Source organism: Tympanuchus pallidicinctus, unplaced genomic scaffold, assembly GCF_026119805.1.
Source record: "Tympanuchus pallidicinctus isolate F22 unplaced genomic scaffold, pur_lepc_1.0 scaffold7, whole genome shotgun sequence".
Lineage (NCBI taxonomy): Eukaryota > Metazoa > Chordata > Aves > Galliformes > Phasianidae > Tympanuchus > Tympanuchus pallidicinctus.
In genome coordinates, this window is record NW_026294791.1 from 10,808,132 (window position 1) to 10,824,958 (window position 16,827).

General features: G+C 39.3%; 1 protein-coding gene across 2 annotated transcripts in view; it reads left to right on the forward strand.

The window, feature by feature from the left end:
• Nucleotides 1–16,827, forward strand: part of AK5 (adenylate kinase 5) — an 84,470-nt gene that overhangs the window by 55,561 nt on the left and 12,082 nt on the right. For both annotated transcript variants that reach the window (XM_052665924.1, XM_052665923.1), the window contains 4 exons: nucleotides 7,799–7,841; nucleotides 8,593–8,637; nucleotides 15,554–15,717; nucleotides 16,704–16,820. In XM_052665924.1, coding sequence (XP_052521884.1) covers nucleotides 7,799–7,841; nucleotides 8,593–8,637; nucleotides 15,554–15,717; nucleotides 16,704–16,820 — 369 coding nt within the window. The remainder of the gene's footprint in view (nucleotides 1–7,798; nucleotides 7,842–8,592; nucleotides 8,638–15,553; nucleotides 15,718–16,703; nucleotides 16,821–16,827) is intronic.

Here is a 16,827-nt window from a genome sequence, read left to right on the forward strand (position 1 = left end):
CCAGGCAGCGCTCTACTTCCATATTTTAGAAGACCTGCTCTCATTAGTTACATTTCCTGGGTCTACATTTCTTCCCTCTTTCTCCCTGCTGTAATTCTGCTTGCTGTCTGTGCATGCATCTGCTTTTCTGTAAATGGCAGATGTAACCGAGGCATAGCAACACTTGCTGCCTCCAGACCTGATCACCTGCCACACAAGGGAGAGACGCCTGCTAACTTTTGCTGTGCTATCCTGAAATAAAACTGCCTCTCCCCCACTATGCAGTACTGAATTATGACTGGCAGTTTAAAGAACAGAGCTTTATAGCAAAATGTGTTACTGTGCATCTTGGACGAGTGCTGCAGCAGGTGACACTGTGTGTGGGTTAGAAAAAGCTTAGCAGGGAGCAAGAGAAAAGACATTTCTGAGCATACTGTCTGTTGTAGACATTGCTAGCAGAGGACAAATGCTTTCATCTTAAAGAATGATACAAAGGGAGTGAAAATGAAATGTCCTCAGAAAACTCAGGAGATTACAAGTGAAAGGCACATTCTGCCCTCTGCTCTTTGCTGTCTTTGTTCTTAAAGTCAGTTTGAATTGCTGCAACATCTTTAAGACTGAAAGACAAGTTACTTTTTACAGCTTACCTCACCTGTCTTGGAGTTGCGTTTTCATGAAGTAATAGAGCTGATGCTAGCAAAATAAATGAGTGGTGAAGATAATGCATGCAATCAGAAGTATAACATCTTGTAGGTTATCTGTGGAAATTAACTCTTGAAGTTTTAGTTCTTCCAAAAGAAGTAATTACTGAATTCCACCTTGTATGTTTCTTGACAAAGCATTTATACATTTGTGCCACAATCTTACTGGAAATTTAATTGAGATTTCATCTGTTCTCTAAACTAAAAAGCAAATAGAACTGCCTTCCAGCTCTGCAGATAGTGCCAATGGCATGCAACGTGAGAGATCCTTTTGTTAGCAGTGTCATTAGCAGCCTGAGAGCAGGAGCTGAGCACCACTGAGGATGCAGTTGAAATGCATTGGAAGGTTTTCTGCTGCACTTTCCCCTGCTGCAGTGGCCTGATGTAAATTTAAGCTCCCTCATGGGAGCTTAAATGCCCCAAGGAGCATAAATACTCCACACATTTTAGGAATCATTTTAGGAGTGGTGGCAAGTTACAGAAAAAAAACATGCTGAAAGAGAAAGTAATAATTTCTGGAAATAACTTTGTAGGTACAGGGAACTTTCGTAACAATAGACCTACTGAAGAGTAACAAACCTGTATGCAATACTGTATTTTAAAATGTGCAATAGATAATAACTGCACAGAAAACGTGGGCACCGAGTGTTGCCACTGCATTCAAGTCACAAAGACACATTGAAAAAGCCTCAGTTCTTCTTCAAGTCAGATTTTCAACCCAAACTCAGAGTCCAGTTTACCAGAACACTCACACTGCTCTGATCACGCCAAGTGCTGCTACCCTGCTGGAAAATGTGTTCTCACCCCAAATCCTAGGTTTGTCCTTTTAAAGTTCATTACTGTGATTCTTTTTTCTACCATGATTGTGTCCAGAAATCAATATCAAGCTAATACATTTTTTCTTGCTTGATAATCACACACATTTTATGTCTTGCATGTTCTTTAAATCAAGATATACGATCTCGGTTTGCAAGTGGAAATCAATTTGTTTTAACGTTTCTGTATAGGTATGATAAGGTTTATTTTATGAGGAAGGTAGCATAGAAATGCTTCTCTTTGCTAAAATCCCAGAAGCAAGAGGGAAAAGCATTCTGTAGATGTTATTACAAAAAACCATTTGGTCTGCACTTCCTGGTTGCATGCACAACAAACAAACAAAAATCACCTCAAATAACATTAGCACTGTTCTCTCGTCTTAATTACTATTCATCTCTTTTACCACAAGTAACTCCAATGAGCAGTATGAACTGTGTAAGAAAATACACCTTCAGGGGAAGAAAAACCTCCAAGTCGGGGTGTATTCACACTGTATCTCATTTACACACATTCATTAGCTCCTGACCAGGGGAGGTCAGAGTACAGCAGCCCCTTCTTTCCAGAGCCATATTTCAACACAAAGTGTGCAGAAATCAGCTCAGCTTCAAAAAGCTATTCAAGTCTTAAACCTAATTTAAAGGCAAGGAACAATACAGCTCATGAAATCAGCCCCCAGGGACCACTGCCCATACATAAAACTTGCAACTAACCCAGTGTATCTCCTCAAAACCAAACATTTGCTCTTAGAGGAAAACAGGAATTTAGAAGACAAATTCCACAGCTCAGAGCTGACTGCACCCAATTTCTTCTGATGTTCAGCTTCACCCAGCTAAAGCTTGCCAAAAGTCTTCACATTTTGTGATCTGAATGCAGATGAACTGCACCTATAAGGGTCCATTCCAATTTTGATAAGCAGAGACTGCATACATCTAATCTGAAAGACCTTCCCTTAGGATTAGGCACATGCCTATTAAGCTTGGTTACAAACACATAGCAAACTAAAACACACACAGGTGGTGACAGTCTGGACTGGGCTCAAGCAGAAAAGTTTTATATCCAGATGATGCTTGACAGACATCTTACACTGCTTTCTGATTCCCTTGACCAACCTTAATCAGTGAGTTTACTTAATTGTCAGCTGAATTTGATTATAAGGTACTAGATGTTTGCAAATGATGTTTCTACATCTGTAACTGAATTTCATATTGTTATTAAGGACTAAGAATTCAAAGTAAATATACTCCAATCTAAACAGGTGAAAGTGAAAATTTAAGTCCTAGATCTGCCTTTTCTTTCATATATAATTGTGTCCACTTAATATCTCTGTTGAAGTGCAGATAATGCCCTTACCTAAAGGAATCACAGGGAAGATTTATGTAAAAAAGGAAAAAAAAAAAAAAAGAAAAAAAAAAAGTAAAACACTACAGATGCAGAACATTTTAACATAGCGAAAGTAGATCTACAGCACTACAGCATGCTGAAAAATTGATAGTTATGTACACCTACATCCCCATTGAAAGAACACTGATGAGATCACTTAAATAAAGCCACATACTCAGTTCTTACTTGGACTGCACACATGATGTTATTTGTATTAATTATACTTGCATTATTCCTTTTTCTTTACTCACATGTTAAGTTTTGCTCTCAACAAATATTTTCTACGGAGAGAAACATGCCATTTTCATTTGTTTAAAGGATTTGTGACCGATATGTTCCATTGAATATTTACATTCTTAAAGTTAATCCTTAAAATTGTGTGTAATTTTAGGCACAAGTCAGTGCAATTTCAGTTCAGTCTCATTCTATTGCCAAATTGAGTTTGTAGATAAAAAGAGAATATCAGGTGTTCAAAACTGAGCAAAATAAGCAGTAGGATACAGAAGCAGCATGCATTTACTGCTATTCTCTTAGTCTGTAACATATTTTGAGTTAGTTATGCTTGAATTTGATTGAAATGTATCAATGTGTTATAGAAACACCGAATGTTCATTCTCTTCTCCAAGGACTTCAAAGACAATTGAAAAATTGTGTTTTAATTCCTAACTTACGAAGTCAAAGGTGTGGAACAGTTTACTTGAAAAGGTCTATGTAGATACACATACATACACACATATATATACATATACACACACACACATGTATATAGATAGGTCTTCCCCCTCACACCACTCCCCCCTTTTTTTTTTTTTAGCATATATTTGGATTTGCTCACTGAACTGCCAGTATTGCACAAGTATGACAGACACACATGTGGAAAATATTCAGCTGATAACATACAGATTGCCTTCAGACTCAGATCAGCCTTATTTAGGGTCCTGCTGCTATTTATTTTTTAAAATCTTATGCCAAATAACTCAGAAGGAGGGGTGGAAAAAATCACTGAAGAAAAACATGAAGTTACTTCCAATTTCAATATTATCCAGATCTGTAATACAGATTGGTTTTTCTTGCTGAAGCATCAGATAGAGTACTCCTTCCAGGATTTCCTATCAGCAATGATTGGAACTGAATGATCTTTCCATACACAGCTTAGCCTCCTTTTTAATTTTAGTTTATTTTTGCCCTTGGTAACTTTGGCTGCCAGTTCTCAGTTAAATTTTTCTTGGTATGTACAGATACACTCCTGTTTGCAATTTCAGTGTGCACAGTGTCTTTATTTCACTGAACTGCTTCATTAGCTGACTCTGTGGAGCTCATCCCCCTGTAGCTACATGTCACTTGATTCATACAATCGTAACGCTTTATACCATGGGAAAGATAGTATAAATGCCCACCTTCTGCACATTTCTAAAGTTGTTCACACAAGCTTCTTCTTTTCTCTATGTAATCAGACTCATCACTTCAAAATATCATTATATCCAGAGTGACTTCTAAAAATGACTGACCAAACTCTACCTGGTAGCATACATCCAGTTCTTAAAAATAAAATCGGCCGTGGAATTTCTTATAAGCTTTCTCTGTTTGGTCACATTCCTCCTGAACTGGTTTGCTTGAAGATAAATTCTTTTCTGAGAACTGATGCAGTGCTGTGAAGGAGCTGTATGAAGTGCTTTTCCCTGCAAATGTCATTTTATTGACACAGAGCTTTCTATACTATTGTGTTGTTAAGGTAGGTTTTTTTAAGCGTCTGAATAATCCTGTTTAGCACTGACTAATGAAAGCAACTTCTCTCCCTTTCTCTGTTATACTACTCATAGCATTTCCTTTTCTGAAGGTTTTCCCTGATGCAAATTGAATATTTAATCATAATTGTTTTGTGTCTTTGCCTCTGTTCTCCTTAACCCATGGTTATTTGTGCACTTTCTAAAGTTTCTAAGAGGAACTCTGCTATATCTATTGAAAATTGAATAAAACGTATCAGGCACTTTACACCACTATTTTCACAAAGCATGCGGCAACAATAGGGCAATAAGAACTTATTAATGTGGGTGGGGAAAAAAAGACTGGAACAGAGACTGAAACAGAAAACCTCTCGCCTCAGACAACAAACATTCACAGCAATTATATTTTAATCCTAACAAAAAAAGTCCCATTGGGAGAAAAAATGTTTTACTGCTTTCTCTGAAGTGATACTTTGTAAGTGCCCAAGTTCACAAATAGCAAAACTCAAACAGTTGGAGAATTCTGTATCATCTCCTTGCTGCAAAATGTGACTTGCTGTCAGCTTGTTTTATTATGGAAATAACCTCACATCCAGCAATGATAGGCACAACTTACACTCATTAACCTGTAACATACCCACTGCCATTCAGTAATTTACTGATAGCAACTTACATGACAAGCCAGAAGCCTGCATTTTCCAACTCTGAAGGCAAATATCAGCTAGAGACAGATGAAGAAGTTTGCTGGCTGTATAGAATCCAATATATTGTTTACACTGACAAAGCAGTTATGTGACCAGCTGTGCCCCACTGACTGTTTCCAGATAATATGTGTAGGTGTTACCTGGCTTTAAAGGCAGCTGAAGTCACACTTTTCTCCAGAGTTCATTAGCAAAAGTTCTGTTTCTCACCTGGCTTTTAAATAAACACAAACAGCTATGCTGAGAATATTGAAACTGTTCTGTTACTCTGTCATTATATTCCTGATAGAAACAGCCAGTTTATATTTTAGGATCTGGTGACATTAACTAAATCCAACAGCTCTTTTTCCATACTACTTTGGCAACTAGGCAGAACAGTGCTTTCAAGCCAACAGAGATGAAGCTGTTCACAAGTTAGAGGCCTACTGCTGGAAACACACAATCTTGTCAAATGCCACAAGCAGACTGGGATTAACCAGTGTCTGCCACTGTCTAAAAAGGACTACAAGCCATGAAGGCAGTGTGCTCTCTTCACACAGATCAGGGCAGAGTGGCTGTCCTTCTGGGGAGTCTGGGAAGAAAGGGGCAAGATGGTTCTCAGCTGTGGTGGAATACTTTATAATCAGAGCCAGATTAACTGTGGCCTTACTCTTCTTCCTCCTGTCTTTTCTCACAACTCCCCCAGAGACAAGCTGTCAGGACCTCTTCTCACTCTGAGCTGGATGCCACTGAAATCTCTGCAAAAACAAAGTTTTGACAGCGATGTATTCTCTGAATATGGGGAGCTTGTTCTGCCCCTGGCCAGTGGCTCCACTCACACCAGGCTGCATGCTCAGTTGACTGCCAGAGTCCAGACCTTTATTATCACCTGCTGCTCTGAGCAGCCCAGTGGGGTTACTGAGACAGTTCCATGCTGCTATTACAGGGTAGAACAAAATACATGATTTGAAACCACATTACTTGCAAGGAATACCTCCTCATTCATTTGATTGTAGGGTAAACTTGTGACTGCAGTCTTGATTTTTCAAGAAACTTTAAACTTTGTGCCTAAAACTATTTGCATTCATAAACTTCAAAGGCATGATAAAAGGCTGAATCTCAAACCAGGCTTTCTGTATGTAATATGCCCTCTGCAAGTCTAAGGTGTTATTACTTCAAAGAAAAAGCATGCATTGTTAATACTGTCACTTGAATTGCAGGGAAGAAATTAATGTTTTATTTTTACTTCATTTTCCCAAAATACTCCCCTCCAAACTTTCATTTATTAGTAGTATATTTTAAAAAGGCAAAGTTAAAGCAGTTCTGCTGCAGCGTAATAGGCTGAGAATCACAGAATGAAAGCCTTCAATGTGATCAGAGTAATGGCTCTTCAGCCTAATGAAGAGTGCTTGTGTTTCAGTGATAATGGGAAGACAGGGAGAAATTCACAAGTGCAGTGCAGGAGCCCCATGAATTAGAGCAGCCAGCAGTTTCTCTCTTCTGGTCACCACATTTCTCATTCCACTTCATCTGTTCATGCAGAAATACAGGTTTCTGATGGTTGCTATTTCTGACACTATACTGAAGCAGAACTCCAAACTACTACAGCCTGTTAACTCTATACTAGTGTTGGACATAACCTAAACCTCCACTCTAAATATGTTTATTTTCAGAGAACCAGCATAACGTGTACTGTGATGACATTAAACATCAGTCTTATAAGATATGCATATTATTGTCAAGGTTATGATTATTTTATGGACTATATTATGGCAGTGATTATATGAATGTAGTGACACTACACAGCCCAGCCTATGTCCTGCATATATGTATATAATTCCTATAAATAAGAATAGCAAACAATTCTTGCTCTGACTCTCGCTGGTCAGAATCCATAATTCTTCAGTGATTATACATACAGTACATGGCAAAATAATTCCAAATGACCAAACATCAGGAAATGAAAACAACCATACCAAGCTCTCCATTTCCCTTGCCTCATCCCTCTTTGTAGTTTAGCAGCCCCTGTAACAACTTGTGTCTTGCAGTGTATTCTGAAGGTCAACAAATTCAAACTGTTTCAGACCAAAGACTAATTTTGTCTTTTCATTGTAGTTCACTTCTTCCACTGCTCCAGTGTTGCCTTTCCATCACTTATAGCTTATCATACCACTACACTTCAAACTCAATCCAGCATGCACCTGGGCTGCTTACACCATAGACTGGAACTGCACAGCTGGAAACTGGAACACACAAAGGTGTTCTTCTCAAAAAAAAATAAAAACAAAAAAAATAGATAGGGGCCACTGAATTCTCCATTTACCTTGGGTTCTCCAGGTTGACATTCTACAGACTCAGACAGCATTCCAGTGACATTGTAAACCATCTCTCAATATAGATTAAGGCTCAGAGGTTAGAAAATGGAGAAGACAGACATAGAGACAAGTAAATAGAAGAAGAAATGCAAACTACTCTGCAAGAAAAATCCATTTCAATTTGTCAATTGCTTAATTAACAGGAGGAGGATCAGTCAAGTTTTTCTGGTTATGAAAGCACGGGAGGTGAGTTTATTGCCTTTTAAACCTTTTAAAGTTAACAACAAGAGATGTAGATGCTTCTATGCAGCATAAGAAACAACATTAAATGAGGTAAATGAGCGTGTTGCAAGTAGTTAACTCAAAGGCAAAGTTCCAGCAGACATGGTGCAGGACCACCCTCTAGCTTGGTATAAACAGAGCAGTGCCTGGGAGCTGGCCAGAAACAAACAAAAAAGACACCCAACAATTTAAGCAAAAGGTAGTGCAGTAGCACCAGAATTCTGGTAGGAACAAAAATAGCAGATGCCTAGATTTGAATTAAGGTTATTATTATTATTATTATTATTTGGCTGAATTTAAGATTCAGAGGAATTTAAGGTTATCTCTCAGATGTAGTACACCAAATAACATCTGAATGGGCTGTGAACCAATTTCTGTACCAGCCATGATCTAATTATATATTCAAAAGAAAGATAAAATGGAAGGCAAATTATTACATTATGGTGCATGTGCTCTTTTTTTTTAAATTTTTTTTTTTTTAAAGATGATTTATATATGCAAGGTCCAGCTTTCAAGTTGTTTTTTTCTTGAAATCGTATCTCCAGTAAAAGCTACAAGGGTGGGAGATAAACGAACAGGGCGATTGTTTCTTCTGCAATGCGGAGCAGAAAGCAAATCCAGTTTAAAAAAAAAATAGATCACTGTGTGGAAAGTCAGCAAGACTAATATGAGCAGGTGTCGCCAATGGAATGACTTCTTTTTTTTTTTATCTTAGATTTTTCAGAAGACCTGAAGAAATCAAACATCTTCTTTATAGTCGGTAAGTAGATTTTTTTGTCTAACTGAATTTAAAAATCCATGGTTTTTCTTAAGCTCTGATCATAAGTATGTGATGTCTTCTGAAGACTAGCATAATTATTTAGCTGAGTATCTACAGTGCAATTATAGAATCAGTAAGACTGGAAAAGGCCTGTAAGGTCATCTAGTTCAACAGACAACTCACCACCACCATGCCCACTAACCTCACCCACAAGCTTCCAGTTCCCTCAGCCACTCCTCAAGACTTTTCACAGCCCTATTGCCCCTCTCTGGACACATTCCAGGGCCTCTATGTCTTTTCTTGCTGTGAGGAACCCAGAACAAAGCACCCCAGGTGCAGCCCCACCAGCACCAAGCACAGAGGGACAGTCACCTCCCTGCTCCTGCTGGCTGCATCCAAGCCAGGATACCACTGGCCTTCTTGACCGCCTGGGCACATCACTTGCTCGTATTCAACCATACTTATTCAGTCTTTAGAAAAGGAATTAGGATGCAATATCACATTCTTAACCTGTGCGTGACCATGCTAACAGTCACCCTGTAAAGTCCTGAGCAGGAGATACATCAAAGTGCAAACTAATGCAAAACAATCATAGTTCTTGTGCAGTCACAGCACTGCTGGGTGACCTCATGACAAAGCTGACTCCCCAGCTTTAGTTGTTATTCATAACTTCAGGTGAAAAATCAGGTCTTTTTGAAACATCTTATGTAAACACAGATTTGACTCATGCATTTCCTTAGTGTGCCATTAACATGCCATTACCTTGCACAATGCTTAGTGTGCAGTGAGGCTTTGCAGACTCAAGGTCTACAGTGTACTTGTTTTCTGGAAGTTCGCTGAGGAGAAACACCATATTAATGTTCAGTATTATACAAAATAAGCCTAAAATAAGCCACAGACACATGGAAGAACCTTTAAAAAAGCACATTAATACTAGAAGATTAACAAGTTCCAACTGAAAGCTTAGTACTAGTTACTCAGAAAGAAACACTGCTTCGTTTAAAATCAAGCAGAGCTCTCCTAAGAAGAACAAAACTCCACTCTTTCATCAGAGCAACATGAAAAGTAGACTTAACCACAATGATCAGTTCATGACTTTATCATACTTAGCTAATGCAATACACAATAGCACATCCAGAAAATTGTCTTTCCTAACAGCATTAGTGGGTACATTATCCCTCCCCATCCTCTCACAGAGTTTTGTAAAACACAGCCACATTTGACTTTGGCTGAAGCTGAAACTTAAGCAGAACATTTCCAGGAATTCTACTGCACCAGAGGCAAACTCCCCACTTACTCTTAAATTTAGTGTTTTAAGGTAAGGATAAATAGGACCAACTTTCCAGCTGGCACTCTGAAGACATGATCTCCACCTACATTTGCAGATAAAATATTATCAGCTGCAAACACTAGCTTCTGCATACGGGGGTGAGAGGGAGAACAACAACAAAACACTATTTGTCCAAGATATATCACTGTCCAAAGACCTTGAACAACCTTATCTAACTTACCAGATGACGTTCCATCCAATCTAAATTATTCTACGGTACTTGGATTAAAGGTCCTTCTACAATCAGACAGGCAGAGCGTGAGCAGTGCTGACAATTTAAACCCAGATCAGCCAAAGCGCCAGCTGTGGAAAAGGATGAAAGCTGCTTTCTCTGACTTTCCATGTAAGGAGAACCTGTACGTTCTCTCTAAGAGAAAAACCTCAGTGATGTCATGGGTCATGTCCCCAGGACATCACATCACTGCCAGCGTGCACTCCAGGATGTCTTCTGGTTAAAATCATTTTTCAGAAAAAAAAGGATTCTATTTGTTTTTTAACGCAGTATCATTCCTATATGGTTTCACTCAGACTAAAATCATACCTGAGCAACAGATGAGGTGGTATTTAGGAGCTTCCAAACGCCATGTTCTGTAGCTTTTTGTGTTTATAAATAAATAATATAATAAATAAATAAAACAAATAATTCAGATAGCATTGCCAAATTCATCAAGGCCCCCAAAATCATAGCCTGAACATTAAGAATAGTTTGACAGATTCTTTTACTTTCAGTTCTGACTTCTAAGCTCCACTGTACAGCTAAGTTTCACCTGCAAGCACTTTCTCATCTTACAAAGTTTGTACTCATTACAAAAAACAAGGCTTAGAAATTAAAACATTTTAAAATAAATTTTGATATTCTTGTAAATCCTGCTGTTGGCATTTTATGTAAATGCCCATACTATTTGGTATACAATAAACTCATAAGACCTAGCAAGCTTAAAACAGAGACATCACAGGCTGTCTGTACAACAGTTCCACTTTGCTAATGCTTCTGACAGCAAAGCCAGTTCACAAATGGCTCGCGTTGCTTATTCCTGACCCTGCTTGCTCCCTGCAGCAGTCTCAGCTCCCTGTACCATCAATTCGTGTTTGTGATCTTGTGCTCCAAACCAGACCAGACCAGTGCACTTGAATTGCAAGCCTGGAATTGCAGTCTTTCATAGTTTGGGGGTGATGAGGGCCTGAAGCAGAGCGAGTGTAAGGCTTGACTTCTTAAACTGAGATCTTTCACAGATCTAGTGCAGGCTGCAGTTAAAAATTCAGAAGTGCTGCTCAGGTAGCAGTCATCTCTCCCCACCCACTGAGACCTCTTTTTCTGCCTTTGAACCACCCTCCACAAAGCACTTCTGCATCCCATAATTAAATTGGGAAAGGTGACCACCTAAGCCAGCAGAGCTGCCAGAAAGTTACTTAAGATCTTCTTATACAGTTTCACAGGCAGTTGAATCAATTTAACATGGAACAGAAACCTGTGCTAAGATGGTGTGCAGACCTTTAAATCATAACCTTGTCTGTAGGAAGAATAATATGCAGAATGGCATGTAATTTTATGCTCAGTGTAGCGCCCAAGTTCTGAGTATTTGCTCACTTTTTGTATCAGCGTGCAGAGAGAGATACAGAGGATTCCAAGGTTAATCTCACAGAGTGATGCCACCATCATTTTCCCATTGCCTTGTTTTTGAGGAGGAAGCTGTGTAGCCAGCTCCAGCAGGAGCTTACAGAGCTCCTGGCTGCCAGGCAGCCAACAGAGCTCCCCTGCTGCACTAACACAGCTGTGACCCTGACCAGGAAAATTAAGAGCTAGTGGAAGCCATCCATGATCTCATCAAGGTCTGTCCAGGTCATCCCATCCCTGGCAACCTCAGGTCTTCACAAGGAGGATTTGGGTCATTGTTGGTCATTAGTTCCCCATAGTCAGTTGCTTCTAGGAACTATGCCGAAGCCCACCACAACTCAAGTTAAAACTCACACACTAATTCCACATTTTCCTACAGGTCACAGCACATTCAGTTTCTCCAGGTATTTTCTACTCTTTTCCTCTTCTAACTTCATGTCATATTTGAAAATCAGAAAAGAACGTGACTAACTCTGAATAGCAAGCTACTGTGAATCAGTCTGTCACAGGTTAACACCAGCTTAGTCCAAAATAGATGCAAGCAGAATAAAAGATGACAACATACCAGAAAATTGATAGTGTTCACAAAGAGTCATACGCCTCCGTAACAAAAACGTGGGCCTATTTTCCTCTTTTGGACAGCTGAGCTATTGTGGAAATTTTGCCACCTCAAGTTTTTTTTATGTTTGAAAAGCAGTGTAACAAGTTCTGGTGAAGGCTTCTCATCTTTGTAATAGCTTTTGTTACACATACTATGCAACTGTTGTTCATTATAGATTTTCATAAATTAGACTGTTTTTCTCAAATTTCTTAGAAAGATGCATAGGTTCAATAAAAAGACCTTCTGAAAGAATGAAGTGCAATACTACAGGTTGGTAAGCCTCATAATTGTAGAGTTTGTGTTGTGGAAGCTACATATATAGCACTCCTTTAAGCACATACCCTGAGCAGGAGGAAAGTACTGTAGTAAGGAAATGCTCTTTACCATCCTTTCCCACCTTGATAGCTCTTTCACAGTCACGTTACATTCCAGCCTTCCGAGGGAGTTAAGATATTAACCAATACTTGAATTTCAGCTAGATAAATTAATGCTGGCATAAGCACTGAATACGTGTTCAGACCTCAGGAATGAGGAAATGCCTGGAGGCATTCAATCTCTTTTCAAATCAGAGAAAACAAGAGTTGCAAGCTCATTTATCACTATGAAAAACACAAGAATATGTGAAGTGGGTCACATACATTTGTCAAGCAATAGGATGCTTTGCTACTCATCAAATGAGGCAAAATTAAGAGTAGTGGCTATAAACATTATCACTTTCACCACATAGCTGTTATTTAATATAATTACATCTTTTGCTCTTTAAAGGGCTCAGCATTTTAATGTCAGCTTTGCTGGAATTTTTCTATGAAAATATACATGGGCAACTTGAATGTTTTGGCAGAATAGTAATACATACTTTGGCATATGTCCTGCATGTTTGATAGCATTCTATTTTAAAATACTAAAAAGACAGAGGTATTACAGAAATGTACTAGCTTTCATAAGTATTTATCTTCAAGCTAAACAACCTAAAATTGCTCTTGTATTGTCATTTCTGCAAGAGATCTAGTTTTATTTAGTATGTGAAGAGACACTGAAGAAGTTACATAAGAAGCAGAATAAAGTAACTTTTATAGCTTTTTTCTTTTTTTAACTTAGCACTGGGTGTACACCAAATAGGTAGCATGAAATGACTGCTCTGTTAGTGAATTAAAGCCGGAAGACAGAATATGTAATCAAGCAGATGCATGCACAAACTTACTAATCTTAAAAAAAAAGAAAAAAAAAAACAACCAACCAAACAAAAAAAAAACAGAACTAACTTATCATTATAGACACTTAGAGGTGATTTGCCCATTGTGGCTCCATATCTATTTCTCTATAGCTAATTTTACACTGACCTTATTTTCTTCCAATGACTGCTTTTACAAAAGATAATTTTTCTTCATCTTAAAGCAATAGAAAAACAATACGTAACCTACACTGGAAGGAAAATAACTGTGACAAAGACACTTCTGGATAAAATCATAGTGCAAGCAGGAATCTCACACCACAAGTTGATAATTATGTTTGTGAATCTGAAGTAGCAGACTGCAGCTTACTCCAGACAAAACTGTTCCTTCCTACCTATTGCCTTATGACCCAAATTTTATTCTCAGCTACAGTATTGTAACATCTCTGAAGATTATTTTCTCAGTGTAGTTATTTCTGAAATTGAATGCCAATTGAACTCTGGTCAGGAAGACATCATGCCAAATTCACTGTATGGTGGAAGCATTAATCCTATGTTCATTCACAGAAAGATAAAGAAGGAAAATCATGTTGCTTAGCATCACATTTTTTCTAGTATCTTAAGTCCACACAACTGATCTAAATAGCCATAGTTCTGAGTCTTGAAATACACACAAGTCATACGCTTAAAAAACCCACAACTACATAGTAAAGCATACTTTTATCTTTAGTTTCGTTCTTCAATCTTAACTCTACCTCTTGATTTCGAGCCCTGTAAGGATACCTGCCAGGGTATAATTACCTCTTACTGCAGCAGTTCTTCTGAATAAATCCATCAAAGATCATAAAAGCATTTCCAACCACCACACATCCAAATCATTTCTCCCCACAATCTCCATTTCCTGATGTGGATTTATTCTCCATGCTTCTCCCCACCTGGGTGCCCACATGGCCCCTCTGCTCCCCCCACAGGTGCTCACCTCAGCTCCTCTGGTCACCACCACAGAAGCAGGATCCATGAGAAATAACTTTCCTCCTCCATAGCAGGAATGGGACAGCTGTGGCTGTTCAGCAGGCAGCTAAGAGGGTGCTGAGCCTTTCAGGAGTGGGCTTCATAGCAATGTGGGAAGAGCAGCCACCTCCTGTGAGGAAATGGGACGGGGCAGTGCCAGCACATAGAGCACAAGGCGCCCACCATCTATGAGCAGACCCCAGAACGGGTACTTGCCAAAGAGGTGGAGTTTGTGCTTGAGGACTCTTGGTGCAGTGGCAGCTGTCCTGATGGAGGACACAGGTGCATCTCCTGAGATATTTCTTTCAGCAGCAGCACCACCTACCCAGCTCACATTTGCTGTCACCTGTGGGCCTCTGGAGGGGGGAGGAGTGCCCAGCCCACAGCTGCGGTGAGCAGCAGGCGCCTTCCCTTCAGCCAGGGGAAGAATCACCTCAGCAGCTTCACCAGAGTAATGGAGTCTGCTCTGACTCAAGGTGGTTTTCCAGTTCTCAGCTAAATACGAGCAGATGCGTGGTGACAAGGTGCCATGCAGAGCACCGAGCCTTCATACCACCCTGCAGCATGCACAAAGAGCAAGACAAATCTGCAACTGCAGGGGCACCCGCATTCAGCTGCTTCAGCAGGTGTACCAGCACCTGTGGGAGCCAGCTAGCTAGAGGGAAAGGCAGCGAGCACAAAAGCCTTGCTCTTGCATTTGCAATAGTGGTTTGGTTGCTCCACTTCCACATGTGTGCCCTGTAACGCAGACAGGTGTCAATGACTCTGTTTATATCTTTCCATTCCACAAGTGGGGGCAAAATATTTCCCTTGCAGGGATTTTACTATATTTTGCCACGTTAGCAAGATCAGCTTGCTAATGTTTGCTGTAACTTGCAAGCCTGAATGCGTACCGAATCCAACACACTACCCTGCTCCCTGTCTGCTCAATGGTTTTCATTGACATGGTAGTTGTGCTTTAGGAACAAATTCTCTTCTGTAAAACATTTCATTGTTTTAACTCCTTAATTTCAGTACACACTTTTTGAGTCAGCGTTGAAGGGAGATATATGACTTGTTCCAGTGTAGAGTCTCTGTGCTTAAAAAACAAAACAAAACATAACAGGCAGTCATCAGTCTTAGCTGCTATAAATTGAGAAAAGGAAGATATTTATTTCTTTGTAATTCTTGATATTCTTCCTCACAAAGGTGGCCCTGGATCTGGCAAAAGCAGCCAATGTGAACAGTTAGCCAAGAAATACGGATTTACTCATCTGTCCACTGTTGAACTCCTCCAAAATGAGTTATCATCACTATCAGAGAGAAGTAAATTTATCAAAGACGTCATGGAATGTGGTGAACCTGTGCCTGGAGTAAGATACAATTTTATTTGGGGTCCTAACAGTTTACAAAGGCAGTAGTACGTAGATGGTTTTAAAGGGTGGAAATAAGAGAATAAGAGATGATTCCTATTAAGGGAAAAGGAATCTGCAACTTGAGAGAGAATCTTCTTCATTGGCAGATATGTGACACTTGTTTCCTTCTTCTATGCCTGAAGTAATTTACATTTGAGCTCTATACACCATATATACGAATCATGAAATACAGCGAGACAGATGCTGTGCTATGCATTGCAATATGTAAGAATAAATACAGGAAACAGAAACTTTATGTACATTTTATAGCTTCGCATTTCAGATTCAGAGCTGTACTTCTAGCAGCTATTCTAATTTACAGTACCTGCAGTGGTTTCCTGCAGAGCTGGCTGAGATCCCAGAGCAGCTGTACTGCAGTTTAATGGAGACCATGAGACAGTGCTGTGCTCAGCTGGACTTGACTTTTACATAGCAGGTCTGCAGCCTGAACTCTTGATGGGTCTTCAGCAAGTGCAGTTAGATTGTAGAGTGTGTTTACTAATGAAAGAAATTGGGAAGTGCTGCTCAGGGGAAACTAAAAGCTATGCTGAGACTTGATTTTGATTGCTTTGCTCCTCAGTGAGATTGATCAGATGGGGTCTCTTAACACTTTCCATATAATATAATTATAACAATGACATAGCAAATGCAATTAGATTAGAAAATGCAGCAGTGGCTGCAGTTTTACAGATATTAAAATTAATTTTGAAACTACAAATATCCTCAACTACTTAGAGGATGGTTTGGAAGCTCAAGGACAGGTTGCAATGCTAGGATTGCAAAACATGTGCAGGTATCAAAGAAAAATACCTGCTATCACCGGATGTGGTTTTAGCAAACCAGATCAGAGTGATTCTTAAGGGCATAAGTCAGTGTAGCAAGTAAAGATACCAACTATTCTTATTAATCAATTAATCAAGTAACTCCCTTTCTTTCCAATGCAGAGTATTGTCCTAGAGCTACTGAAAGAAGCCATGATCACCAGTTTAGGAGACACAAAAGGATTTCTGATTGATGGTTATCCTCGTGAGCTGAAAGAAGCAGAAGAGTTTGAGAGCAAGGTGAATG